The sequence below is a fragment of the Bos indicus x Bos taurus genome, chromosome 12 (assembly GCF_003369695.1).
Source record: "Bos indicus x Bos taurus breed Angus x Brahman F1 hybrid chromosome 12, Bos_hybrid_MaternalHap_v2.0, whole genome shotgun sequence".
Classification (NCBI taxonomy): domain Eukaryota; kingdom Metazoa; phylum Chordata; class Mammalia; order Artiodactyla; family Bovidae; genus Bos; species Bos indicus x Bos taurus.
This window is the reverse complement of record NC_040087.1, coordinates 52,331,393-52,358,330: the sequence shown is the minus strand read 5'-3', so window position 1 is coordinate 52,358,330 and position 26,938 is coordinate 52,331,393. Positions and strand designations below refer to the sequence as shown.

Here is a 26,938-nt window from a genome sequence, read left to right as displayed (position 1 = left end):
CTGGCAAGAAAGAACAAATCCCACACCTATCATCAAAGATAACATAACATATAAGACTGCTCTGGTGCCAACTGAAACTACCTGTGCACGTTATGAAGCCCTGCCCTGCAGCTGGGAAGGTAGAACCACAGGCTCAGCTAAATCAATACTGGGTTTAGTGGGTGGGCCACTTTGCTCAGAAAGAAATATGCCTTGGAAGGACACACAAGACTGTTTTGGAAGTACTTATAATACTCAATAAGTCTTGACACTTCTGATTATAAATAACATGATTCTTTGATCCCATGGGAGTCAGAAATACAGAAGGTCACCTATACATGATTTTTAAAAGAAATCTTTGAATTGCAATTAGATGAGTTAAATCTACAGCACTCTGACTTTTATCTTAAGCCTAACTTTGGCCATGTTAATTAAATTAGACTGCTGCTTCTAAGCATTCATAGCTACATGAAAAAAATTAGGAACTATGGATTGTTTTCCCCAGATTTTTAAGTTTTCTGAGTAAGGGAAACAGCATCTACATTACCGTTTCCTGTGGGAGATGTTTTTCTCAAGGTGAAATTGGACATGCTGCCTTCCAGTCAGGACCTAAAAGAAAAACGGGGATGGGGAAAAACACGACAATGACTCAACAAAGAATCAACAAGGGGCTCGTTCATTGCTAATGAGACACATTTTTCAATGATATGGACAGTCCCATAACCTGGATTTGATATATGATATAAACTGTCCCCTGAGAACATGAGAGTTCATCTATTCCAATGTATTTATTTTACAGATGAAGATACTGAAGTCAGGAGTATTTAGTGTCCCCTATGTTACAGGACAGGCAATTGACTGAATCAGCCCATCAGTTAATTCATTTATTCAGTGACTAAATATGCATTGAGAGCTTGGCACTGAGCCAGGAGGTGGAGACAAGAAAGATAATATGACAAGTGTCTGTTCTGGGGCCCTAAAGGTACTGCGAGCCCCAGGTGTGGCCTTTCTGCTTAACAGAGAAGTCAGCCCTGAATTTCCACAAATGTGAGACTCTCAGTTTTTAAACCCGAGGAGTCAATGCTCTTTCTAGTCTTTCCAGTGCTCTTGCCTGGAAAATCCCATGGACAGAGGAGCCTGGTGGGCTGCAGCCCATGGGGTCGCTAAGAGTCGGACATGACTGAACGACTTCACTTTCACTTTTCACTTTCATGCATTGGAGAAGGAAATGGCAAGCCACTCCAGTGTTCTTGCCTGGAGAATCTCAGGGATGGGGGAGCCTGGTGGGCGACCATCTACTAGGTCGCACAGAGTCGGACACAACTGCAGCGACTTAGCAACAGCAGCAGCAGTTTTTAAACTGGAAAAGTCCTGGGCCAATAGTGATGACTTGGTCACCCTAGGTGGGGTGTTATATTTTTTGCAGAGTCCATCCCACCAGATGGTGTATGGAATGTGGGGGGGCCCTCCGTCTTGAGTCAGAATCAAGTCCTAGGTCCAGCTTCATGACATCAAAGTTCTGAACTACTTAATCTCCCTGTAAAATGGTCTAATGAAACCCACTACCTACCTCATAAGGTTGTGATGATCATCTGAACAAGGTACACAAAAATCCCTTGTCAAACTATAAATGAGTTGAGACTTACAGTTGCATCATCAGACAGCAGTTTACAGGTATAACGTGAGGGTTATAAAGCCCCCATCTCCCACCCTCTGGTTCAAATGTATCTCCTACGATAATGGACTATAGGACCTGAAAAGGTAAAGATATATTTTCTGGATCAAGGCATTGTTTCCCTGGGGTCTTCATTTAGAATATCAGTGCCCCAAGAGTGGGTGAGAAGAGGAAGCTGCTGGTGACTTTACCAGCCTAGGGCTTGGCACTATGGGCTCACAGCTTCATCTCTTCTGGGAAATTGCCCTTGGCTGGTGGGGCTGCCAGTTGTACACCCTCATCCACTACATCCGCAGCCAGCAACTTGACTACCCCGGAACGCAGAGCCACTTCTGCGGGCGACTGGGGCTTCAGCCCTCACCGTGGCATTGTTAGGCCAGCAGGGGGCGCATCATTGCCCAGCTCATTCCCCTGCCTCCCCAACCCTCCCCCTCTTCCCTTTCTCCTTCTCTTGGACATATACCCTTCATAAATCACAGGCACCCAAGGGCCTCTCAGTCACTGCTTTGAGAGGACCCAACCTCAGACTAACAACCAGCATAAGACTGGCAGCTATTCACTCTGCAGAGAGTCTCAAGGTCTCAGTGAAATTAAAAAGTTGTCATGAACTTACGTCCGACTCTTTTGTGACCCCGTGGACTGTGGCCTGCCGGGCTCCTCTGTCCATGGGATTCTCCAAACAATCCACCGGAGTGGATTGCTATTTCTTTTTCCAGGGGTTCTTCCCAACCCAGGGGTCAGCTCGTGTCTCCTGTTTGGCAGATGGACTCTTTACCACCTCACCACCAGGGAATTGGAAAGACCTGTATCTAAGGTGTGCCATCTACTGTGTCACTTTGGCAATGATATTTATAGTTCAGCTCCCTTATGAGTAAAATGAGATGAACTGTGGTTGTTTTGAGGGTCAGATTTGTCTATCAAGATGATGACACAGGCTTCTATCACCTCGGAAAGTATAAAGCAAAGACATAGAGGAGGTGTGGTTGGGAGTGGGGAGGAGATGCACGGCCTGGGCCACTGGGTGCTGGACACGCAAGGGGTGTAGAGCAGACCCTGTCTCATGTATTTGAGTGAGTGAGTGATGTCGCTCAGTCATGTCTGACCCTTTGCAACCCCATGGACTGTAGCCTACCACGCTCCTCTGTCTGTGGGATTTTCCAGGCAAGAGTACTGGAGTGGGTTGCCATTTCCTTCTCCAGAGGATCTTCCCGACCCAGAGATTGAACCCTGGTCTTCCGCATTGTGGGCAGATGCTTTACCATCAGGGAAGTCCTTAAAAGTGAAGTCGCTCATGTATTTGGAGGCCCCTTAAATTTGGAAGAAAGGGGAGGAAAAAGGGCCTGGCAAACTTCAGTCTCAACCACTTGTTCACTTCACCTCAGTCTGGCCTCACTTCTCTGGGCTCTTGGCAAACCAACTTTCTGTTTCTAAATGGGCTCTGATAAACCTTTTCCTGAGCCAGTAAAGACCTGAAGGGTTTGTAGCCAACTGAACCGGGATTCTGACATGGGCAGAATGCTGAATGTACAGCTGGTAATGTATTTGCAGAGATTGCAAACTCAACCATGAAACACAGGGCAGGGTCCACAGAGAAGAGGCATTTGGCAATTAACTGCTTATTTGTCTCTCACAAAAGACCGAGTGTTCTGTAAGTCAGACCCAAGACTGTGTCTTCTCATTTCCAGCCTGTGGGACAGAGTAGATGCCCCCTCGGTACTTACTATGCACTGAGTTAGGTCCTTTTCAAAATTTCTAACACCCCAGTGTCTCAGGATGTGTCGGTATTTGGAGGCAGGGCTTTTAAAGAAGTGATTCCTTTAAAATGAGACCATTAGGGTGAGGTCTAATCCAATCTCTCCTCTGACCTTATAAGAAGAGGAATTTGGACACACAAACCTTTTCTCTGGTGTGAGAGGACGCAGACAGAAAGAAGGTGGCCATCCTGAAACTGAGAAGGGAGGCCTTGCTGCTGCTAAGTCACATCAGTTGTGTTCGACTCTGCGAGACCCCATAGACAGCAGCCCACCAGGCTCCCGTCCCTGGGATTCTCCAGGCAAGCATACTGGAGTGGGTTGTCATTTCCTTCTCCAGTACATGAAAGTGAAAGTGAAGTTGCTCAGTCCTGTCCAACTCTTCGTGACCCCATGGACTGCAGCCTACCAGGCTCCTCTGTCCATGGGATTTCCCAGGCAAGAATACTGGAGTGGGGTGCCATTGCCTTCTCCGAAGGCAGGCCTTAGGAGAAACTAAAACTGAGGACACCTTGATCTTAGACTTTCAACCTCCAGAACTGTGAGACAACAAATTTCTTTCTTTCTTAAAGAATTTTTAAAAAATCTTTTGGCCCCACCACATGGCATGTGGGATCCCAGTTCTCCAACCAGGGATGGAGCCCCATCCCCTGCATTGAGATCTCAGAGCCTTAACCTTAGGACTTCCAAAGAAATCCCCCAGATAACAAATTTCTCTTACCAGCCTGTGGTACTTTGTTTTGGCAGCCCTAGCAAACTAATAGAGTCCTTATGGGGGAAGTAGTTTAAACATTTCTAAAATAGCTAAGTCATTCAAAGAGCTTCGTGCCACCGTATCTCTGACCTTCATTTTTTTTAATGGCCCCACTGCACAGGGCTGTTGTCCATTGCCATAGTATCTGCTCGTGACAGGGTACCTCAGAGGCATCATAAACTCTTCCTCACATAAACTCTGCACAGCAGCTATTACCTCCATCTCCCAGATAAGACACCTGAAGCTCAGGGAGAGGATGTAAACTGCCAAAGTGTAAACAAGCAGAATCTGGTTCTAAACTGAAACCAACTCATTCCTCGGCAACCAGCAATAATGGTTGTGATGAGTCACTGCAAGACCGGACGGGTACCTGGCATTACACTGAGAGAAGGTTGGTACACAGCAGGGCCTGCCTGACTCTTGACATCTCTGGAGTCCCATGATCTCTGCCCGCAATGCCTGGCAGCAGGAGAACCAGGACAGCTTCTCAGGGAATCACTACAGCAAACAAACGCACAGAGCAGCCTAATCTGTGTATTCCCTGATACTTCCTAGCTTACAAACCTATGTCCATACAAAATGTGCACACAAATAGTCATGGCAGCATTATTCCAAATAGCCAAAAAGTGAAAATAACCCAGATGCCCATCAATGGATGAATGGGTACACAGCATATGGTACACCCATACAGTGGAATATTAGTTGGCAACTAAAAGAAATGAAATGTTGATATGCAGTACAATGTGGATGAAACTTGAAACAAGCTAAGCAAAAGAAGCCAGACTTAAAGGGGACATATGTAGGGTTCTATCTGGATGTTGTTTCTTTAGATTTTCTTTGGTATCCTCCCCATATTCCACCTCAATTTCCCCCCAAGCCAGGCTTCTGCTGCCCCTTTAGGCTCTGCTGGGTAAGAAAGAGGAGAGTTCAGACAATAATAATTCTATAGATGATGTTATAGTAATATATAATTTATCTCATTTCATTTACATAGCCATGTTCTAAGAGTAATATAATCCCAACTTAGCAGAGACATGGCTTGAGCAGTGGCTGAGAGGCAAAGCTGGGACTCCACCTGAGGTTTTCCAGCTCACGGTTCTTCATCTTTTCCTCTCTGCCAGAGACTCCCTGCAGTTGTAGAGAGAATAGCACCTCCTCTTTACCTTATATTTACCCTTCCCTAGTGGCTCAGCAGATAAAGAATCTGCCTGCAGTGCAAGAGATATACGAGACCTACGTTCAATCACTGGGTTGGGAAGGTCCTATGGAGAAGGAAATTGCAAGCCACTCCAGTATTCTTGCCTGGGAAATCCGACGGACAGAGGAATGTGGTAATATGTAGCAACTCTGTATATGTGGGCTTCCCTGGTGGCTCAGATGGTAAAGAATCTGCCTGTAATCCGGGAGACCTGGGTTCGAACCCAGGTTAGGAAGATCCCCTGAAGAAGGGAATGGCAACCCACTCCAGTATTCTTGCCGGGAGAACCTCATGGACGGAGGAATCTGGAGGGCTACAGTCCATGTGGTCACAGAGTCGGACATGACTGAGTGACTAACACACACATACACACCTTATATTCAAGGCTGGCTGTAATCAGATCCTGCTGAAGCATCTGATATTTTCATGCTTTGGTAGCCAGGCATTCTCCAGGAGTCATAAGCTCTGAAATCCAGACAAGATCAGGGCCCTTACTGCTGTCTCCCTGCCAATGAGTAGCCTCTGGTATCCCATAAACAGCTTTCTGGCTCCACCCCCAGAGTCTCTGGGATACTTTCTAGGAATAGCTTCCAGTGACCTCACTTGCTTTCTCTGGGACACCCCAGTTTCAACTTGTTCCCTCTTTCATGAAAGTTCCTGGGAAGGATTAGGCCTTTTGCACTTCACACTTCCCATCTCTGAAATTGCCAGACTAAAGGTAGGAGTGGCCATGTTTGGACTACGGACTAACCTCAGGACTGAAGGCACACACTAACAATGGCAGAGCGGGAAGTCAGAAGGAGCAGGGGTCCTTACAGAGTTTCCAGACAGCCCTGGATGATCTAATTCTTAACTTTGGGTGAGAGAGAAGTAAACCTCCTAGTTCTTCATGAGATCACTCTTTCATATTTTTGTTACTCAAGCTTAGTGCTCTTCTTGCCTGTTACAAGGTCATTGTGTAGGTCTGAAACAGAAGGTCTAAAAGCCCATGGTGGTCTTCAAAATATGAGATACTAGTGACTCTTTTATTAGTAAAACACTATTTCTTGCAACATGTCCGTGTGTTTGATGCCCCTAGCAAGAAGGATCATGTGTTTAGTTCCTACTGTTGCTTCAGATTGTGCCACATGCTTAGTGCACATCGTCTTATTTAATCCTCCACATGAGTATCATTACCTCTAATTATAGGAACTCAAGAGAGGCTAAATAACCTGGCCAAGGTCACAGAGGAAGTGACAGCCAGGAACTGCAATTAGGTCTATATGATTGCAACGCCAGGGTCTTCTCAGTGCACGATACTGCATGTTGCACAAAGTATCATGTGATGTAACAAATCCCAGATATGCAGGAAGTGCCCAGGAGTTCCAGAAGATGGGAGATAATGGGAGAGTAGCTGGGAGGAGCAGCAGTAGTAAATAGCTGCTCCATCACCACTGGGCAGCTCAACCCCGAGCCTCTCCCCTCCCATGGCCACACTGAAGCCGTGAGTGGCCTGGCACTATTCCTTACCTGACTCCTTCTCTGAATCTCTCCCTGTTCAGTGGCTTGATAATGTTTTATACTCTTTCCTAGCTGCTTGCTGTCCATTGACTCCTTTTAAACCACCAAATGCTGATGTGAAATGAGACAGGAAAATATAATATATTCTATTTTTAAATGATAATAGTTTAATAAGTATGCAGGAGCTTTTTTTTCTCACTTTATTTATTTTTTTAAGTTTATTTTTTAGCTTTACAATATTGTATTGGTTTTGTCATATATCAACATGAATCTGCTACAGGTATACACGTGTTCCCCATCCTGAACCCTCCTCCCTCCTCCCTCCCCGTACCATCCCTCTGGGAGCTTTTTTTAAAGTGAAAAATGACTAATACAGTGGGAAATTTTTTTTTTCCATCAAATCTACATGTTTCACTCACAACTGCACAAACTTCCTCAGGGTTCTGCTCTTTTATTTTTCCTTAGGACCCACTGGCCACAACACCCTAATTATCTCCTTATGTCAGTCCATTTGGTGGCCCCAGAACCATTTCTAGAAGCTCCAATCTAAAACCTTTAAGGTGCAAGCTCCTCTTTCAACAACCTCTAATTCCACAGAAATTTTACTGCAATGGAACACTCTCCATCTTGACCAGAATATACATTTTTTACATATGGAAATTTTCTATACTGCTATTAAAAATGGATCAACAATATAGGTCCCTGTGAATAATGGTCTTGTTAAACAAATACCTATTTGTAGAATGGATTGGGGATTAAAAACCTTTCAAATTGGTTATATCAAGAAATACATGCAGCAAAATCTCATTTTTATATTATTTTTTAAAGAAATTACTTATTTCAGCAGCTGAGGTTATGCTGAGTTTCATATTTACTTAACACCCAGATAATCACACTTCAATAGTCTCAGTTCAGCCAATTAGATTTATTTCTAAGTGCTGTCCTTGGCTTCCTTCCAATCAAGTTTTAAACTTCTCATGAGAAAGATACAACTGTCATCTTGGCTTCTTAAAATGCCGTTACTGGCACATATGCCAACAAGTATATTTTAAATGTGTAATATTATGGGAAAAGATGTGTAAAAAGATGTGTCTCTATTATGCTGGGAACTACAGAAACTTTTCCCTTTTAAACCACCAAATGCTTAAGTTGAAAACTCTGATGTGAAATCATGTTGTCAAAAGTCAATAGGGAGGGAATTCCCTGGCTGTCCAGTGGTTAGGACTTCACACTTCCACTGCAGGGACCTGGGTTTGATCCCTGGTTGGGGAAGCCACGTGGCATGGCCAAAAAAAGTCAATATGGTAGAAGGAAAAAATATATATATTTTCAACTTTTGGCCTCTCTTTCGTTTCCTCTTAGTGGCCAAACACCAGAAAGTACTAGTTTGTACCCAATTCTACAGCTTCTGCCCAAAGACATGTTGTATTTAGATTTTAGAAAAACATTGGTCTTCTTAAATTCTGAATTACAAAGCCAGTCAAGTTTTCCATGGTTTTCTTTGGATGCATTTGAAACTATCAAACATCCCCTATTTCCTCAAGTTGCCCCTTTTCAGATTCTCTTCATCTCCCTCTGGGCCTTCTCAATTTCTATCTTGAATAATAGCACTTCCTTGAGAGATTTAGGTCACCAGGTGATCCCCCTGCCCCTGCAGCCAGTCAGCCCCAGCTCCTCCTAGCCCAACTCAAAGACTCCCCTGGGTCACCTCCCAGCTAAGCTGCACTCCTCTCCATCTTTTGGGTCCTCCTGACAAAAAGACTTTGTGGGTTTCTCTCTTCCCTCCCAAGGACAAAATGCCTCTCGACATACCTAATAAGGGCTACGGGTTACCACTCCCTGCTAACTCTCCCTAAGAAAGATTGTGTGAGCAAAGCAACTGGAATGAGGTGGTGCAGAGATAAAAGAGACTAGGAAGAGCAAGACAGAAAAGAAAAAAAATTGCAGAGCAGAAAATAGAATAACAAACTAGAAGATGAAAGAAGAAAAGAGAAAAACGCCAACAAAAAGAATTCACCACTGATACTTGGTCACGTGATAGTGTTAGCCCTATTCAGCTTAGATTGTATATGTATTATGCTCAGGGCTTCCCCAGTGGCTCAGCAGTCAAGAGTCTGCCTGCATTGCTGGAGCTGCAGGAGACATGGGTTCAATCTCTGGGTTGGGGAAGATCCCCTGGAAGAGGGCGTGGCAACCCACTCCAGTATTCTTGCATGGAGAATCCCATGGACAGAGGAGCCTATTGGGTTACAGTCCACAGGGTCACAAAGAGTCAGACATGACTGAAGCGGCTTAGCATGCACGCATGCATGTATTATGCATAATACATATCCACATAATGCCTTAAGGCTGATACAGTGATTATCCTCCTTCTCCACCTAAGTAAACTTTATAATGAATGATTTCAATGAAGTCAGAGTCTGTTTGCAGAAGGCAGTGCATGAGTTGGAAATGTGGAGAGGGGGTGATATTAGTTCCTTCTGTTTTATAGCTGAGTAATGTCCTCTAATAAAAAAAGAAAAAAAGGAAAGTAGGGGAAAAAAATCTCTCTTTTTGGAAAGAGGTTTTTAGGATGAGCAGTTTGCCTCAAGTTACAAAGCTAGTGCACAATTGGGATTCCAATCCAAACAGAGCTGACATCAGAGTTCCTGTCCCAGAAGCTCGGGAAATAAAAAGGTGTCAATAGGTAGAAAGTTACCAGGTTAAAAGAAAGGGTGAGGAGAAATGATGTTTCCTTTGCAATAGAAATCTGTGATGGACCTCCACTGAGAGATTTGGGGCAGACTTTCTCTGATCTTCTTAACAAAGTATCATGGGAACAGCAGAGAGATAGTTGGATGCTCCAGAGTCTCTCCAGAGTTAATTTATTGAGCTTCTAATAGACTTGGGTAAATTGATATCTTTATAGGGAAGACCAAATGTGAATAGTTGCTTAGGAGAAATCGCTAAAGTGATGGGGGGAAAACCAAAAGCAAACATAGACTATGGAAATAAACACAGCAAAAATGTCTAGAATGACATATGTAGCTTGGTGGTATTCATTTTTGTGTATGAAAAAGCCTTCATGGTTCAATAATACCTACTAGTACTTGCTTCCCAGAAATCACTAATAATAGGGAAAAACGCCTAGAAACTGAAAAAAGCACAAAGGCTATTAAACTATTTTCAACAGAAGAATAAGAGAAACTCTATAATTAAAACCCAATAAACAACAGCATTATCTTCTGTGAGATAAATACAACAAACCATCAAACAACTAATTATCACCTAAAAGAACATGAAATATTATGTAAGGATAAAACAAACAGGGCTTCACGAAGTGTAAACGTTAATAAGTGCATTTAAGTTAATGGACTATGTTTAGCCTTCACACGCACTGTAGAAGGAAATCCAATAATTACGAGGCTGGGAAAGACTTGCTTAGCCTGCTGTGATGGTTAGAAATTTGCTATTTCTTTAGTTAAACAGCTTCCCAGTCTACACTTGCCATTAGAAAACTTGCTTACTGAGGGTGAAATAGTTCAGAATGTAGCACAAAGGAAACCTTGGAGCCAGCCAGTTAGTTATCTATACGCTATGAATTTGGAATCTGAAAACTATCAACCAAGGGCTTTCCTGGTGACTCATTGGTAAAGAATCTGCCTGCCAATGCAGGATATGCAAGAGACACGGGTTCAATCCCTGGGTCAGGTAGATCCCCTGGAGAAGGAAATGGCAACCCACTCCGGTATTCTTGCCTGGGAAATCCCACGGACAGAGGAACCTGGAGGGCTACAGTCCATAAGTTCATAAAGAGTTTGGACACGGCTGAGTGACTAAACAACAAACCATCGACCATAAAATGTTTTTACTGCTTGTTCTTGCTTTTAGCATGAGCCCCCAGCTGCCCTTGTTCCCACCACCAATCTTTACTGCAGATGATAGATAACATCAAGCTGTAGCATGCAGAGTCCTAGTCTCTGTGACAGTGATTAAATTCATATCATGACACTGGTCTAATGTTTATTATTAATAATAAAAATGCTATCTAATAAAAATTATCTATTGCCTGAGCCCCTCAAGCACTATTTTCAGTTCTAACTGAAAACATTTGTTAAATGAGTAAAAAAACCCAAATTTAGACCATGTACTATGAACAAAAACACTGTTACCCTAAGTTCTTTATTTTAATCTTATTTCATACTCACTACAGCTCTGTCATCTGGTCACTCTTCATCTCAATTTTACACAGTAAAATCTCTTATTATATTAGTAATATATGTTCAACAGAAAATGTGGAAAATATAAGAAAGCACAAAGAAGGAAAAAGTCAGATACCTTTCATCAACCTTTGTTCTTTTCCTCCAGGGTTGTTTTATTACCATTATTATTATTTTGCATATTACAGCCTATTGATGCACATTTTCAATACCATTTTAAAATATTTGAATAATTAATTCTTCTGCAAGTACAAAATATTTCATCTTGTGGGTCTATCAGTATAACATAACTCCTCTGTTTTTTTCCAACAAAACCATACAAATCTTTTGACCACATCCCTTATTATTCTTATCTATGTCTTATAAATCTTTAGAAGTAAAATTATTTGCCAAGGGTTGAACTTCTAAAATGTCCTTGGTCTCTATTGTGAAATATCTTCCCATAAACTTTATACCAGTTTACAATCCACCCTCAGCACATGAATGTCCACACACTGGCCAGGATTTAGAATTGTCATTTATTAGTCTCTTTAATAATTTAATAGGTGAAAGTAGAATCATTTTGGCTCAAATGCATATTTTTATAATTTTATTGGGTATTGTCTTATTTTGTGAATTATCCACTGATTAATATTACAGATTTCTTATTGCTTTCTTATTTTCTTTGTAGGAAAATGTTTATATGTCTGACATCTTTATATGTCAGAAATATTTATTTTTACTTTCCCAGTATTCATTTGGCTTCTAATTCTAATTTTTCATTAGCAGCTTCTAATTTTGTAATTCTCTATTTTTCCCCTTTTGAATTCTTTCACTCCTTAAAACCCTTGTAGACCATCAATAAAACTTTCTTTCTGACCTCAAAATCCAAGTGATCACCAAATACTGTAACTCTTCTCCTACATCTCTCTTGATTGTCTATCTTTCTATATTCAAGCTGACATGATCTGCTTACTGTTTTAACAGCTTCCTACCTATATTCCCAATCTCTAGACTTACACTCTTAATCCATTCTCACAAGTCACCACTCTGCTTAAAATTCTTCAATGGCCTCCATTTTTGTCAGGATAAAATCCAAATTGTTGACAAGGCTTACAAGTCTGTACCCTCTGGTCTTCTTTCTTCCCACTCCCCATGCTTCACTCAAGCTCTACTAGGGAATTTAGCCACTCAGTCGTATCTGACTTTTTGTGACCCCATGGACTGTAGCCTGCCAGGCTCCTCTGTCCATGGGATTTTCTAGGCAAGGATACTGGAGTGGGTTGCCATTTTCTTCTCCAGGGGATCTTCCCGACCCAGGGGTTGAACCTTGGTCTCCTGCATTGCAGGCAGATGCTTTACCATCTGAGCTACTGCTAGACTGTCATTCCAATTCCTGAGGGCTCCATCCTCTTAATCACCTTTATGCTGTTGCGTGCGCTACAGTTTTTGCCTAAAGCATTCTTTCTGAGCCTCTCTTCACCCTTGGAGAAGGCAATGGCACCCCACTCCAGTACTCTTGCCTGGAAAATCCCATGGATGGAGGAGCCTGGAAGGCTGCAGTCCATGGGGTCGCCAAGAGTCAGACATGACTGAGCGACTTCACTTTCACTTCTCACTTTCATGCATTGGAGAAGGAAATGGAGAAGGAAAATCACCCTTACTCTCCTTTCAGGAAAGACTTTTAAGGTCACACATTACATATCCTCCTAGAGGCATTCAGTGATACCATCATAACCTGACTGTGCCTTCACTTCTCCAGGCTGAGTTAAGAGGCTTACTAAGTGTTCACAAGGCAAAGAGTACCTCTCCAAAACAACATTACCATACAGACTGCCTGTTTGCGTGGCTGAATAGTTTGTCTCCATCTCCAACACACACACACATTGTAAATCTGAGGGTTGTTACCAAGACCATTTTCTCTACAGTTGTATTTCCAAATATTATTATTGTGTCTGGCACATAATCAATTCTAGAGGAACATTTGTTGCAAAAATGAGATTAATAAATATTTACACATTTTCGTCTAATTAAAGGATGTATTTTATTTTTACATATAAACTCTAATCTATATGGATTTACTTTGATAATCCCTTTCCCACTGATACATGATTTTTCCTTTGTCACATAAAAAATTTCTTATATATTCAAGAATGTGCTTCATTGCTGTCTCTTCTGTTCCATAGATCTACCATTAGTTTCTTGCAACAGAAACAAACTATTTTAGTTCTGTCTTTTTATAATACATTTTAATATTTAATACAAGCACCCCTCACTAATTTCCCTTGTAGAAATTATATCAGCTATTCTAATTTATTAATTTCTTAAGATAAACATTAAAATTATTTTCTTTGATTTCAAAAGAAATATTCTATTAACACTTTTGATTGGAACAGCATGAATCCTATAAAATGGTTGAAGAAGAGCTGACATTGGTGACGTTCGATCTGTTCATCCAGGAACCTACTCAAAGACGTTTTTTCTCAACAAAGTTTAGGCCTTATAGTAAACTTCTGTGATTTTCTTAATCTAGGTCCCACATTTTTCATACAGAAATTTTCTCCATGTTTTACATATCTTTGTGTTTTTGTGAAAGACTACATAAGTCATATTATCGTATTATACAAATATATGCATAATTAAGTAGGAACCCTAAATTTTCTTTTTATTTGCTGGTACTGTGAGGTAAGTATGATCATATAAGTGACACTTGGTCAAAGTGGGGTCATAATTAAATCCAAGTCTATCTGGATTCCAGCCTTCTGTAGATTCCTTTCAAATGTTTACTTAATGAGAGACAGAACACTGGGAAAGATGAGTGAGGAAGGTAAGGCTGCAGGGAGGCCGTTTTCTCCAAAATATTTAAAATTAGTTCTTGATGCAGATGTACTCTGCATATCTTGTGGCTTCTAAGAATTTTCTGGAATACTGTCACAGTTTCCTTGGATGGGTGTATTCTAGTTTAAAAAAGTATGGTCTATATGATTTATTACTTTCTCCCAGAAGGTTCCATTAAAAGGAGACTTAATCACATTTTAGGCCAGGAAAACTTGGGTCTAGAAACAGAGAATAAATTATTTAGACGCTTAGAGCTCTCAAGTATACAATTACAATGAGTTCAGAACTAGAAGTAAGCCAGTTGTTGTTTAATGGGTAGCTATAAAAAGCACTCTTCCATTTAATAATCACAGTAAAAGGATGATTCATATCTTTAAAAAGTTTAGCAACTAACATAAACACAAATCTAATAAATATAGCTGTTATTTGACAGAGCATCCATTTAAGGAAGGGCCTTCACCAAATTCTAAAATCACATGGATTTTTTTACAAGGACTAGAAACCCTTAAGAAATATATTTGATAAAGACTTTTGATTCAAAATAAACTTCAAGCAACTACAGACAAGTTTCCAATAATTAATACACAAAACCCTTATTTCAAAGTTCTCAGCAAGAGAAACATGATCAACCAATAGCCTAGAAGCAGGACCATGTCAGAAGACAAACTGTGGGGCCAGCAAAGGTTTCCCATGGACTGCTGGCTGGTCAATGAATCTATCACATCCCTCTTGAAGAGTGCTTGGAGTCGATGCCCAAATCACAGGGTCACTATCAGTGAAAATCGCTTGAGTTGACTGCTTAGTTATTTCACAGTCTGGGCTTTGTCATTCAAAACATCTCCTCTTTGTTGACAAAGTCCCCAGGAAAATGAATCTCTCAGCTATTTCAACCAAAATTCCAGCCGTTAGAGGAGTCAGCCAGATGAACAGCACCTACAGACTGGCAGCTGAGGTGAGGCTGGCTCTGAGTGCGTGTATCACAACCTGTAACCTATCTACAACCTACATGTGCATACTATATCATCTTCTTATATGGGGCTGACTGCTCCAGTTGCAAATTTATGTCAATTGGCTCTAAGATTTCACATGAAGCTAAAATTGTAATAAAAATCCTGGCCTTTTATCTGCATTCTCTGTCTACCCTGACATTCAGAATCAACCAAATGTTTTACCAAAATTTTTATTGATGTAATCTCACAGTTTTCTCAAATTGATTTTCCTAGTACTTAAGTTCTGGAAGACAGCAAACATCAGAAGGACCGTTTGTGCATTATAAACGGTGGAAGAGAAAGCCGGTTTTAAATCTGATCACATTTCATGACAAAATTATAATCCACAAATGCTACCCTTTAGCTTTCTGATTGCTAAAAATGTTTGAAAACCAATTATAAAATTGCTCAGTAACCTTTGAGCACTGAGCTCTAAATGCCTCTGAGATGGCAGGTGACCTGCTCAGCAATGGAAAGTGATGTAATCTCTAGAATCCAAGGCCGAGACAGATGTGCTGTGGGAAGCACCCTTCTGAAAGAAAGAGAGCTCTCTTTCTTTCAGTGTGATTAGCACCTGGGTTTGATTCCCACAGCTCTGAGTTTTGAATGGAAATGGTGGAGGAAAAACACAGGTCTGACAAATCAGCTTAGCTATTAATTATAAAAGAAAGCCTGGTTAAAACAACTTTTCTATTCTTATCAAAGGACTTCTAAAACTGGTTTTGCAGGACTAGGATTTGAATAGACATTGAAAATTGCCCCCATCTACATTAATCAATTTGTAAATTGGAACTCAGGATATAACATAGTCAAGTTGGCAAAATGCACAGGAACGAATCTCTATGGGAAACTGCATACCACCCCTCAGCCAGTTAATCCCGCCCTGCTTTATTTCTTGATACATTCACTCAATAAACATGATTTTCTTATTTGGAGAGGGCAGGGTGGAGGGCTAGCCCTCTCACATAGCTCAGTGACTGACTTGAAGTGTTTTCAGCAGTCAAGATAAACAAATAAGACTTCTTATCTATAAAACGGTAGAGCTCACCATTTCAGTAAAAGTGTCATCTGTGAAGACAGGGAGCTCCTTTTAAAAAAGGTTTTTATAGTATCTTGAGAAAGTAAACCAGCAAATGCTGGCCCCTCGATTTAAGAATTTACTATCCTTATGTGTGACCAGATTTGCCAGCTGACAGCTCTCACATGGAAACTCAAACAGGCTTTCATTTCTCTGCTGCCAGAAATGTGTAAAATTGTGGAGAATTTAAAAGCAACGCCATCTAAAATCACAACAAAGAGCAGCAGAGCTGTGGACAAGCAGAGCAGCCAGTTGGAAGCTGTCAAAATTTCACCGGAAAGAAGACAAAGTTAAGTGAGTAAGTTCTAATTTTAACCACTTGCAAAGGAAGCAGAGAAAGTGATGCAATAAAGCAGATGTCTTTACCTTTGCAAATATAATTCAACTTACCTGTCTTGGGCAGAAAACCGGGACTTTCTGTCTAAACAACCTGCAGTGATTCCCCCAGGTGATCCGGCTGAGACGAATGAGTACGTGGGGTTTACTGAAAGCAGTTTCCACCTCCACCTGCCTGCGTTAATGAACAGTTCAGAGGCTTCTCCTTCAGTGGCTGAGTCACCCAGGGAGGGGGTGGGTGGTATGAGAGAGGGTGTCACCTTGTACAAATACCAATTCAATTAAACCAGCTCACTCACCGACCTGCTGTCTTTGGTGAATTCTTTCTGCAATTTATGGCCTTGGTAGACCAAAAATATGTACTTCTGTTATCACCCTTTTAATTGACATCAACAGTACATACAACTCTACCTTGACCAGGTGCCACAGTATCCAACCTATTTTGGATTCTCTTTTAAAAAACAAAACACAAAACTTAAGCTGGGAGGGATCTCTTCTCTGCCCATGGTGCCTGGAAGACTGGGGCCCAGATACACACACAGGAAATGCACTGCTGTTTGGAATCAAGATCCTTAGGGGAGAAAAGTCCTTTGGAAGGCTGAGATCAGGAAATAGGAAAGCAATCTGTTACATCCTGAAGTAAACGTAAGAATTCTGATCGTTTTGTGATTTCACCGCCTATAAGAATGTGAAAAGCATCCTGGAAACTTCTTTCTCATCTGAGAGCCCAGTAGACTCCAGTGTCGACACCTCCTTAGAGAGCAAAAAACAATGAAGCGGAGCCACACTAGGTGGGGGCTCCTATTACAGGTTCTGAAATGTACCTTCCGTGACAGCCAGGAGTCTTTAAAGAAGCTTAGTGAATCTGGAACACTGCTGAGAGGAACGAGTCATTAGAATGTCCTGGGTCACCTCTATTCATCTGCCACACCAATAATTAACCAAATCCTCCCCATTTCAAGACAGCTCCTGAAAAACCACAGTCCAGAGGAACTACAGTCATAGAAGTGACTATAAGAAGATACAGAAACATTCCCATTAGAAGGTTCAGGCAATTGCAGGATGCAGCTATTATGGACTGGGACATCCCTATCTTAATGTGCTCTTATTCTGGGTTGAGGATTTGAACATTTAAAAAGGAAACAAGGACTTCCTTGGCCATCCAATGGTTGAAACTCCATGCTTCCAATGCAGGGGACAGGGATTCGATCCATAACCATGGAGCTGAAATCTTACATGCTGTGTGGCTGGGCCAAAAATTTTTTGAAAAAATAAAGTCAAATTGAAAATGTTCTTTAAAGGTTTTATATATATATATAGTGGTGGTGGTGATTTAGTCTGTAAGTTGTGTCCGACTCTTGGGACCCCATGGACTGTAGCCCCCTAGGCTCCTCTGTATGTGGGATTCTCCAGGCAAGAATATGGGAGAGGGTTGCCATTTCCTTTTCCAATGTATATATGTATATATATATATATATATGTATATATATGTGTATATATATACATGTATATATATTCCCTGGTGGTTCAGATGGTAAAGAATCTGCCTGCAACCCAAGTTTGATCCCTGGGTTGGGAAGATCCCCTGGAGAAGGAAATGGCTACCCACTCCAGTGTTCTTGCCTGGAGAATCCCCATGGACAGAGGAACCTGGTAGGCTGCAGTCCATGGGGTCATAAAGAGTTGGACATGACTGAGCGACTAACACTTTGACTTGAGATATATATATATGTATGTTTATATATATATATGTATATATACACATGTTTACATATATATATATATGTATATATACACATGTTTATTCAGTGCTTTTGTAGAATTTTATGTCTGAAAGGCATTTTAGAAATACATTAAAAAAAAAAAGAAATACATTCTAAATTTTTGTGAGGCCCATAAATATTGGTTGGACTGAGGTTTGGACATTAATATTACAGATGAGATAGTTGAAAAACCGAGATGTGACTTGGCTCATCTCAAAAAATAAGTATTTTAGAAATATTATATTCAGGATCATTCAGTATTCATTTAGCTGAATGAAGGGCTAAAACAGTCTCAGAGTTAGCTTGTAGGGACAAGTAATATATTACAGAATGCTTAAATGTATGTTTTTATCCTTTGTAGAATATAGAAACAGAAAATAATTTTCTACTTTGCAATGAAGAAAAATATACCGCCCACGATACATTAAAGATTTTGAGTTTCCAAACAATCATTTCTGCACAGAATTGAGGATTTTTATTATTAAAATTAGTTAATTATTATTTTATTATCCTTTTATTTTACATACTAGAACCTATACTAGTAAGTCACATCAGTGTCTTTCCATTTAGAACTAAGTCTTTGATTCAAAAAAGGGCTAATTCTAAACACCTCAGCAATATTCAGACTTCCTCATTGCTGAACAGACATTCAGGTAAAAGACTGCTGAAAATTAAGAATCTTAAAGTTCAAAGAGGTCAATCAAGAATGTGCCAGGGGTGGAGGAGGTCAAATAGGTTTAGCCTTAGTTTCACTCAGGCTTTGAGCTGGGGAGCTTCGAACATGCTTAGAATAACTCAGCTTTACCACACCTAGTTCACTATGAGAGGCAGAGTTCTTGAGGCCTCTAGAATGTAAGCTCCTAGGCTGGGATGGCAAATGTTTTATCCAGGTTGCCCATGTCAACCGTTTGGCACTGGCTGCCTGGGGTGATACAATGAGGTTTGTAAGGGGACTTTGAACTTTCATAGAAGACTCCTTTCGGAGAAGGCAGTGGCAACCCACTCCAGTACTCTTGCCTGGAGAATCCCAGGGACTGGGGAGCCTGGTGGGCTGCCATCTATGGGGTCGCACAGAGTCAGACACTACTGAGCGACTTCACTTTCCCTTTTCACTTTCATGCATTGGAGAAGGAAATGGCAACCCACTCCAGTGTTTTTGCCTGGAGCATCCCAGGGACGGGGGAACCCGGTGGGCTGCCGTCTATGGGGTTGCACAGAGTCAGACACGACTGAATTGACTTAGTAGCAACAGCAGCAGTAGTGCCTGACTCTGTGACCCCATGGACTGTAGCCCACCAGGCTTCTCTGTCCATGGGATTCTCCAGGCAAGAATACTGGAGTGGGTTGCCATTTCCTCCTCCAGGGGATCTTCCCGACCCAGGGATCGAACCTGCAACCCTTGTCTCCTGCGTTGGCAGATGGATCCTTTACCACTAGCACCACTTGGGAAGCCCCACATAGGGGAGAGCCACGATCGATTGGTTCTCAAATGGGGGAATGTTTGCTGAACCTATTGCCTGAAACAGGGCAGAGCTTTTTCTACATGTTGTATTCCAGTGAAACAAATAGCCAAAAAATGAGCACTTATTACTACATTATAAGGAAAGTAGTAAATACTTGGAGAAGGAAATGGCAACCCACTCCAGTGTTCTTACCTGGAGAATCCCAGGGACAGGGGAGCCTGGTGGGCTGCCATCCATGGGGTCGCACAGAGTCGGACATGACTGAAGCGACTTAGCAGCAGCAAATACTTATATAACACTGTCCATGTGCCAGGCATTGTTTTAAGAACTTGTCATACATTCATTTCAGAATTGCTAATATTATGTGCCAGCCTGAATGGGAGGGCGATTTGGGGGAGATTGGATACATGTATATGTATGGCTGAGTCCCTTTGCTGTTCACTTGAAGCTACTATATTTTTTAATTAATTTATTTTTTATTGAAGGATTTCTTTACAGAATTTTGTTGTTTTCTGTCAAACCTCAACATGAATCAGCCATAGGTATACATATATACACTCCCTTTTGAACCTCCCTCCCATCTCCCTCCCCATTCCACCCCTCTAGGTTGATACAGAGCCCCTGTTTGAGTTTCCTGAGCCATACAGCAAATTCCCATTGGCTATCTATTTTACATATGGTAATATAAGCTTCCATGTTACTCTCTCCATACATCTCACCCTCTTCTCCTCTCTCCCCATGTCCATAAGTCTACTCTATATGTCTGTTTCTCCACTGCTGCCCTGTAAGTAAATTCTTCAGTACCATTTTTTTAGATTCCGTATATATGTGTTAGAATATGGTGGTTATCTTCCTCTTTCTGACTCACTTCCTCTGTATAATAGGTTCTGGGTTCATCCACCTCATTAGAACTGACTCAAATGCGTTCCTTTTTATGGCTGAGTAATATTCCATTGTGCATATGTACCACAACTTCTTTATCCATTCATCTGTCAGTGGACATCTAGGTTGCTTCCATGTTCTAGTTATTGTAAATACTGCTGCAATGAACAATGGCATACATGTGTCTCTTTCAATTTTTATTTCCTCAGGGTATATGCCTAGGAGTGGAATTGCTGGGTCATAAGGCGGTTTTATTCCTAGTGTTTTAAGGACTCTCCATACTGTCTTCCATAGTGGTTGTATCAATTTACATTCCCACCAATGGTGCAAGAGTGTTCCCTTTTCTCCACACCCTCTCCAGCATTTATTGTTTGTGCATTTTTGATGATGACCATTCTGACTGGTGTGAAGTGATATCTAATTGTAGTTTTGATTTGCATTCTCTAATAATGAGCAATGTTGTACAATACTATTAATTGACTATACCCTCAATACTAATTAAAAAGTTTAAAGTAAAAAAACAAAAAAAGGATTGCTATGAAAAATCTTCACCTCCTCCTGGTCTGAATGTTTGTGTCCTCTCAAAACTCATATGTGAAATCCTAACCTGCAAAGATGATAGTGCTGGGAAGTGGAGCCTTTGGGAGGTGCCTAGGTCATGAGGGTGGAGGCTTCATGAATGGGATCATTGTTCTTATAAAAGAGATCCCACTCCTCAGAGCTTTCTAGCCCCTCCCACAACTAAAGACACAGTAAGAAGATGCAGGGTATGAACCATGAAAAGGGGCCTCATCCCACCATGCTGGCAGTCTAATCTCAGACTTCCCAGCCTCCTGGAAGAATCAAATTCCTGTTGTTTCTAAACTACCAGGTCTGCGTAATTTTGTTTTAGCCACCTGAACAGACTAAGATACCTTCTCAACCCACAGAGATTCAAAAAGTGATGCTGAAAATGCAAAAGAAAAATATAAACAGGACAAATCAGCAACTCAAAGCTCTCACATCTGTCATGCAGGGACTCTGAGAGGTTGAAAGATAGAGGGCTTCCCACTTTCCTCCCAGATGGAAAAAAGAAATGTTATGTACATGTTGCAACAAAAGCGGTATCATTTGAGTGATAATTACAGTGCCAATTTCTCTTGGGCTGGGAGTTGACAGATGCCAGAATTAATGAATTACTGCTTTACTGCCAGTGTTGCAAGAGCAAGTGCATTGCTTAATAGGCACTGGTAGTGCCAGCATGATGCATACCCACCTCGGAGAGCCCAGCAGAGACCCCACAGGAACCTGGGCACCATCACCTGTGCAGACCCACTGCTCACTGCAGACAGTCACTTCACTCTCAGGTCCATGTCTTTCTTAGTGCGAGGATTAGGATGACATCAATCTCTTTACCACCCAGACAGGGTGCAGTGAAGAGATCAGGTTTATTTAATCACAAATCCATACCTGCACTTTACATACAACACCGGGAGGACCCAAAAGGGCTCATCCCTGAGTTCCTGAAGCTTTCTGACTCTTCTTAATTCTCCAAACAGGCAACTACCCTTACCCAAAGAAACCAGCAGAGATAAGGCAAGGTAAATGAAGATTATAATGATGATGATAAAAAATAACAACAGCAACAACAATAGTTTAAAGATGTTCCAGTCACTGCTTAGGGCTTTCAGTTCAGTTCAGTTCAGTTCAGTTCAGTCACTCAGTTGTGTCCAGCTCTTTGCAACCCCATGAACTGCAGCATACCAGGATTCGTTGTCTATCACCAACTTCCAGAGCTTGCTCAAATTCATGTCCATCGAGTCAGTGATGCCATCCAACTATCTCATCCTCTGCTATCCCCTTCTCCTCCCGCCTTCAATCTTTCCAAGCATCAGGGTCTTTTCCAAGGAATCGGTTCTTCAAATCAGTTGGCCAGAGTACTGGAGTTTCAGCTTCAGCATCAGTCCTTCCAATGAATATTCAGGACTAATTTCCTTTAGGATGGACTGGTTCGATCTCCTTGCAGTCCAAGGGACACTCAAGAGTCTTCTCCAACAGCACAGTTCAAAAGCATCGATTCTTCAGCACTCAGCTTTATTTATAATCTAACTCTCACATCCATACATGACTACTGGAAAAACCATAGCTTTGACTAGATGGACCTTTTGTTGGCCAAGTAATGTCTCTGCTTTTTAATATGCTGTCTAGGTTGGTCATAGCTTTTCTTCCAAGGAGTAAGCGTCTTTTAATTTCATGGCTGCAGTCACCATCTGCAGTGATTTTGGAGCCCAAAAAAATAAAACCTCTCACTGTTTCTATTGTTTCCCCATCTATTTGCCATGAAGTGATGGGACCAGATGCCATGATCTTAGTTTTCTGAATGTCGAGTTTTAAGCCAAATTTTTCACTTTTGTCTTTTACTTTCATCAAGAGGGTCTTTAATTCTTCTTCACTTTCTGCCGTGGTGTCATCCGCGTATCTGAGGTTATTGATATTTCTCCCAGCAATCTTGAATCAAGCTTATGCTTCATCCAGCCCAGGATTTCACATGATGTCCTCTGCATATAAGTTAAATAAGCAGGGTGACAATATACAGCCTTGACGTACTCCTTTCCCAATTTTGAGCCAGTCTGTTGCTCCATGCCCAGTTCTAACTGCTTAATGCTTTACCTATATTATTATTTCATTTAATCCTCACAAAAACCTTACACCATAGAAACCATTGGAACTGTGGTTAGGTGATAGACAGCAGAAAGTGGAAGCCTAAGGTCACACAGCTGGGAGTTAGACATGTCCAGAATTCCCGCCTAGACAGGCTGACTGCAGAGCCTGCATTCTTGGCTTTGCAGGTCCACTGCCTCCCCAAAGTGCCAGAAAGGAGATGGGCACTTTACCCAAGAGACCGTGGCTGGATTGTAGGGTGAGCTACATTGACATCAGGTCTGAGCCCTGAATAACGGGTGACAGTAAAGAACAGTGGCTCTTATCAGTAAATGCACATGGACGGACTTCCCAGGTGGCGCTACTGATACAGAACCTGCCTGCCAACGCAGGAGACATAAGAGACGCAGGTTCGATCCCTGCGTTGGGAAGATCTCCTGGAAGAGGTTATGGCAACCCACTCCAGTATTCTTTCCTGGAGAATCCAATGGACAGAAGAGCCTGGCTGGCTACAGTCCATGGGGTCGCAAAGAATAGGACACGACTGAAGCGATTTAGCACATGCACACACACACGCTTCTGGTACTGTTTCAGTCCCAGTGGACAGAAAAATTAATGAGACATGGTGATTGGTCTCCAGGCACTCTCCATGTCTGGGGAGATAGACATTGAATTAAGTAATTATAATACATCAAGCTAAAGTAATACAGAGCAATTTTGAGGGTGTCACATAGTGAGGAGACTAAAGAATTCCACTTGAACTTAGAAGACATTGTTGACACTCAGTTTTGAAGTTCAAGTGGCTGAGAGGGAAATGAACCGTTCATCCATTCTGCCGTCCTGGATTTTCTTCTTAATGTTTCCAGATTTTGCTTATGATTTTGCTTATAGTTTGGAGTTTGGCAATCTGAGGCATGGCTGGTTTAATTAATGAGAGACTAGAAGCAGAGATGTAATGGAGTAAGCAGGGCTTGCCGCCAAACTCACCTCAATAGTGTCAAAGTTGAGAAACCCCCACTGAAAGCTTTGCTAACTTCCTCCTTGCTGCTGTACCCACCAGAATCAGTCGTTTTGCAGCCTAGCAAATTCAGTTCCCGTGGCCAGGAGTGAGATTTGGCGCAGACCTTCTTTTATCACTTTACCAAAGTAACAGAGTCAGCATAGAGTGATCATTGATTATTTTAACTGCTCCAAAATCTTCCAACAATTTATCAAGATTCTAGTATTCTTATGTGAATATCTTTATGCAAACAGCCTTACTTAAAAACCCAGATTGTTATTTCATAGTTTCACAATCATCACTTTTTATTTTCTTCAATTCACAATCTTCCCACTTTACATTAGTCTCTCCATAGCCAAATATTCCATGGTGTTACCTCAAGCAGCCCCTTGCGATCAGAGGCCAGACCTGTAGATTTAGCTTTATTCTAAGCATGTAGCATAGTTTTGACACATAGCAGCACTCAGTATTGTGGACTGAAAGAAGGAATAATAATCACAAACAGTAAAAGGACCTTGCTGTTGTTATTATTGTTGTGCAGTTCCCCAGTCATGTCTAACTCTTTGCGATCCCATGGACTGCAACCCCATAAAAGGACATATACAAGGTATAGCCACTGTTTGCCAAACATCTGGTTTATCTGTTTTCTAAATCTGATTTTCTAATCAAAATTTTCTATCTCTGGCTGGAGTATAGGCTATAGACTATATAATAGGCTCAACTAAAGGCTATATTATTGGTTCTTCAACTCACCTACAGGTTACAACTTTCACTATTCTCTTAAAAAAAGAGATTTCTCTGCATCTCATAGAGATTGCTCAAACCATATTAGCATAGCTGCCCTTATTGCCTAAGGTTGAATCCTTCATTGTCATCGCCTCCTCCTCCCCTCTCTCCATTCCATGTACACATGTTAAGTAGCTTTAGTCAAGTATCTTTGTGACCCCATGGACTGTAGTCCACCAGGCTCCTCCATCCATGGGATTCTCCAGGCAAGAATACTGGAGTGGGCTGCCATTTCCTTCTCCAGGGGATCTTCCTAACCCAGGGACAGAACCCGTTTGCGTCTCCTGCATTGGCAGGCAGGTTCTTTACCACTAGCACCACCTGGGAAGCCCATTTCATATCTTCGTCCAATTAAATGGTGACTGGCCCATCATTAACAAGCCTACTCCTTAATTCAGTCCAACCTTCCCCTTCTTCTGTACTCTCAGCACCCCCGCTTTGACTGGAAACCTCACCATCTTGAGGGAACACTACTTCCATCACCTGACAACTGGCCTCTTCCTTGTTCAAATATGCCAGCAGAGTTCATCAGACTTTTTCAGGTAGTAGAGAACAAGATAAACTATGGGAAAAGCCATGGTACCCAAAATGATGACACTTAGAAATCTACAGTTCGTTATAAGAACAAGATGCACTGTAGCAACACATTAAGGACAAGTCTCACAGCTGAAGACTGTCTCATCAAAGGGTCAGAAAAGTTACTCATGGGTTCACCTGCCCTTCCTCTGAAAGGGTCTTTGCAGGATATACTTTCTTTCTCATATCCAGAACCACTGACATGTGGATGAATCACCCAAACAGAGTCTCAGCTGGAATTTCTTACATGCTGCGAGTCACGTAGAGTATTCCTGCTATGTGACTAGGGGTTCCAGAGTCTCACCAGGTACAGTCCTCAGTCTCACTGTTAACAGTAAATAAAGCCAATCAGCTGGTTCAAACCACCCTGAAACTCTCAGGGCACAAGTTAGAAAGCAATGCTATTAATCAGTATAAAGATTCAGAGGACTGTAAGGAAGACAGGAGACAGTGTCAGCAGCCTTTTTTAGAAATTACGTAATATTCTCTATTGGTTAACTTTGCAAAGCAACAGTGGCTGTCCAGTGCAACTCTGGGCACCCGATAGCAATTCTATGAGTCTCCCTACCATGATTCTGATTTTCTTCCAGCTTCTTTGTTCTACCATGTCACCAATTTATCACAGTCCCTGCACAGATCAGCTTAAATCCTCTGGGAGAAAGCTGCTTGCACTGGTCAGCCACCAGGCCATGCTGGGTCCCTGTAGGTAGAGCTCTTGCATCAAGCCACCCCCACTGCCCCCACCCCCAGCCCGCTGGGCTTTTGGCGAGCCAGACAAGGACAACCTTGCACAGACACCTACTCCATCTCAATCAGCTGTGACCAAGGCAACAACACTGCCTGGGACAGGGCACTGCTCCCCTAGGCCTTGTAACTATTCAGAAGTGGGCTCCAGGCAGGGCACACAGCAAGTCAGAACTTCTCCCAGGAAAGACACATCACCCCTTAACATTACTTTTCCAAAACAGATGCAACTATGTCCCTGCCCAGCTTCAAACCCATCGTAAGTTCCTCATGTCCCATAACGTGAATCAATTCCTTAGATTCCAAGGCAGCAGCCACCAGCCATGTGTGGTTATTTAAATTTAAATTAATTAAATTAGGAGTTCCCTGATGGCTCAGACTGCCAATGCAGGAGACAGGAGTTCGATCTCTGATCCAGGAAGATCCTGCACCCTGCGGAGCAACTAAACTCATGGGCTACAACTATTGAGCCTGTGCTCTAGAGTCTGGGAGCCTCAACTACTGAAGCCTGCATGCCCGAGAGTCCGTGCCCTGCAGTAAGAGAAGCCATCACAATGAGAAGCCCATGAACCGCAGCTAGAGAGTAGCCCCTGCTCACCACAACTAGAGAAAAGCTCGCACAGCAGCCAAGACTCAGCACAGACAAAAATAAATAATGAATACATTAAAACTTATATAAGAATTAATCAAATTAGATACAATTTAAAATTCAGTTCTTCAGTTGCACTAACCACTTTGAAATACCACATAGTTCCAGGCAGAGGGCACAAGCAGAAAGTTGGTCTAGATGCATTTTTAAAGTAACTTT

At 41.9% G+C, this 26,938-nt stretch overlaps 1 protein-coding gene across 11 annotated transcripts in view; it reads right to left on the bottom strand.

The window, feature by feature from the left end:
- SCEL (sciellin) overlaps window positions 1–16,489 on the bottom strand; it is a 126,031-nt gene extending 109,542 nt beyond the window's left edge. For 7 of the 11 annotated variants that reach the window (XM_027557743.1, XM_027557749.1, XM_027557745.1 and 4 more), the window contains exons 1-2: window positions 16,331–16,488; window positions 527–588 (exon numbers count right to left, since the gene is read on the bottom strand). In XM_027557743.1, the coding sequence (XP_027413544.1) occupies window positions 527–569 (43 nt within the window). In that variant the 5' untranslated portion in view covers window positions 570–588; window positions 16,331–16,488. Of the gene's footprint in view, window positions 1–526; window positions 589–16,330 lie in introns of all 11 variants that reach the window. The other 4 variants (XM_027557751.1, XM_027557750.1, XM_027557746.1 and 1 more) reach the window with 1 other exon arrangement.
- Window positions 16,490–26,938: the final 10,449 nt, after the last annotated feature.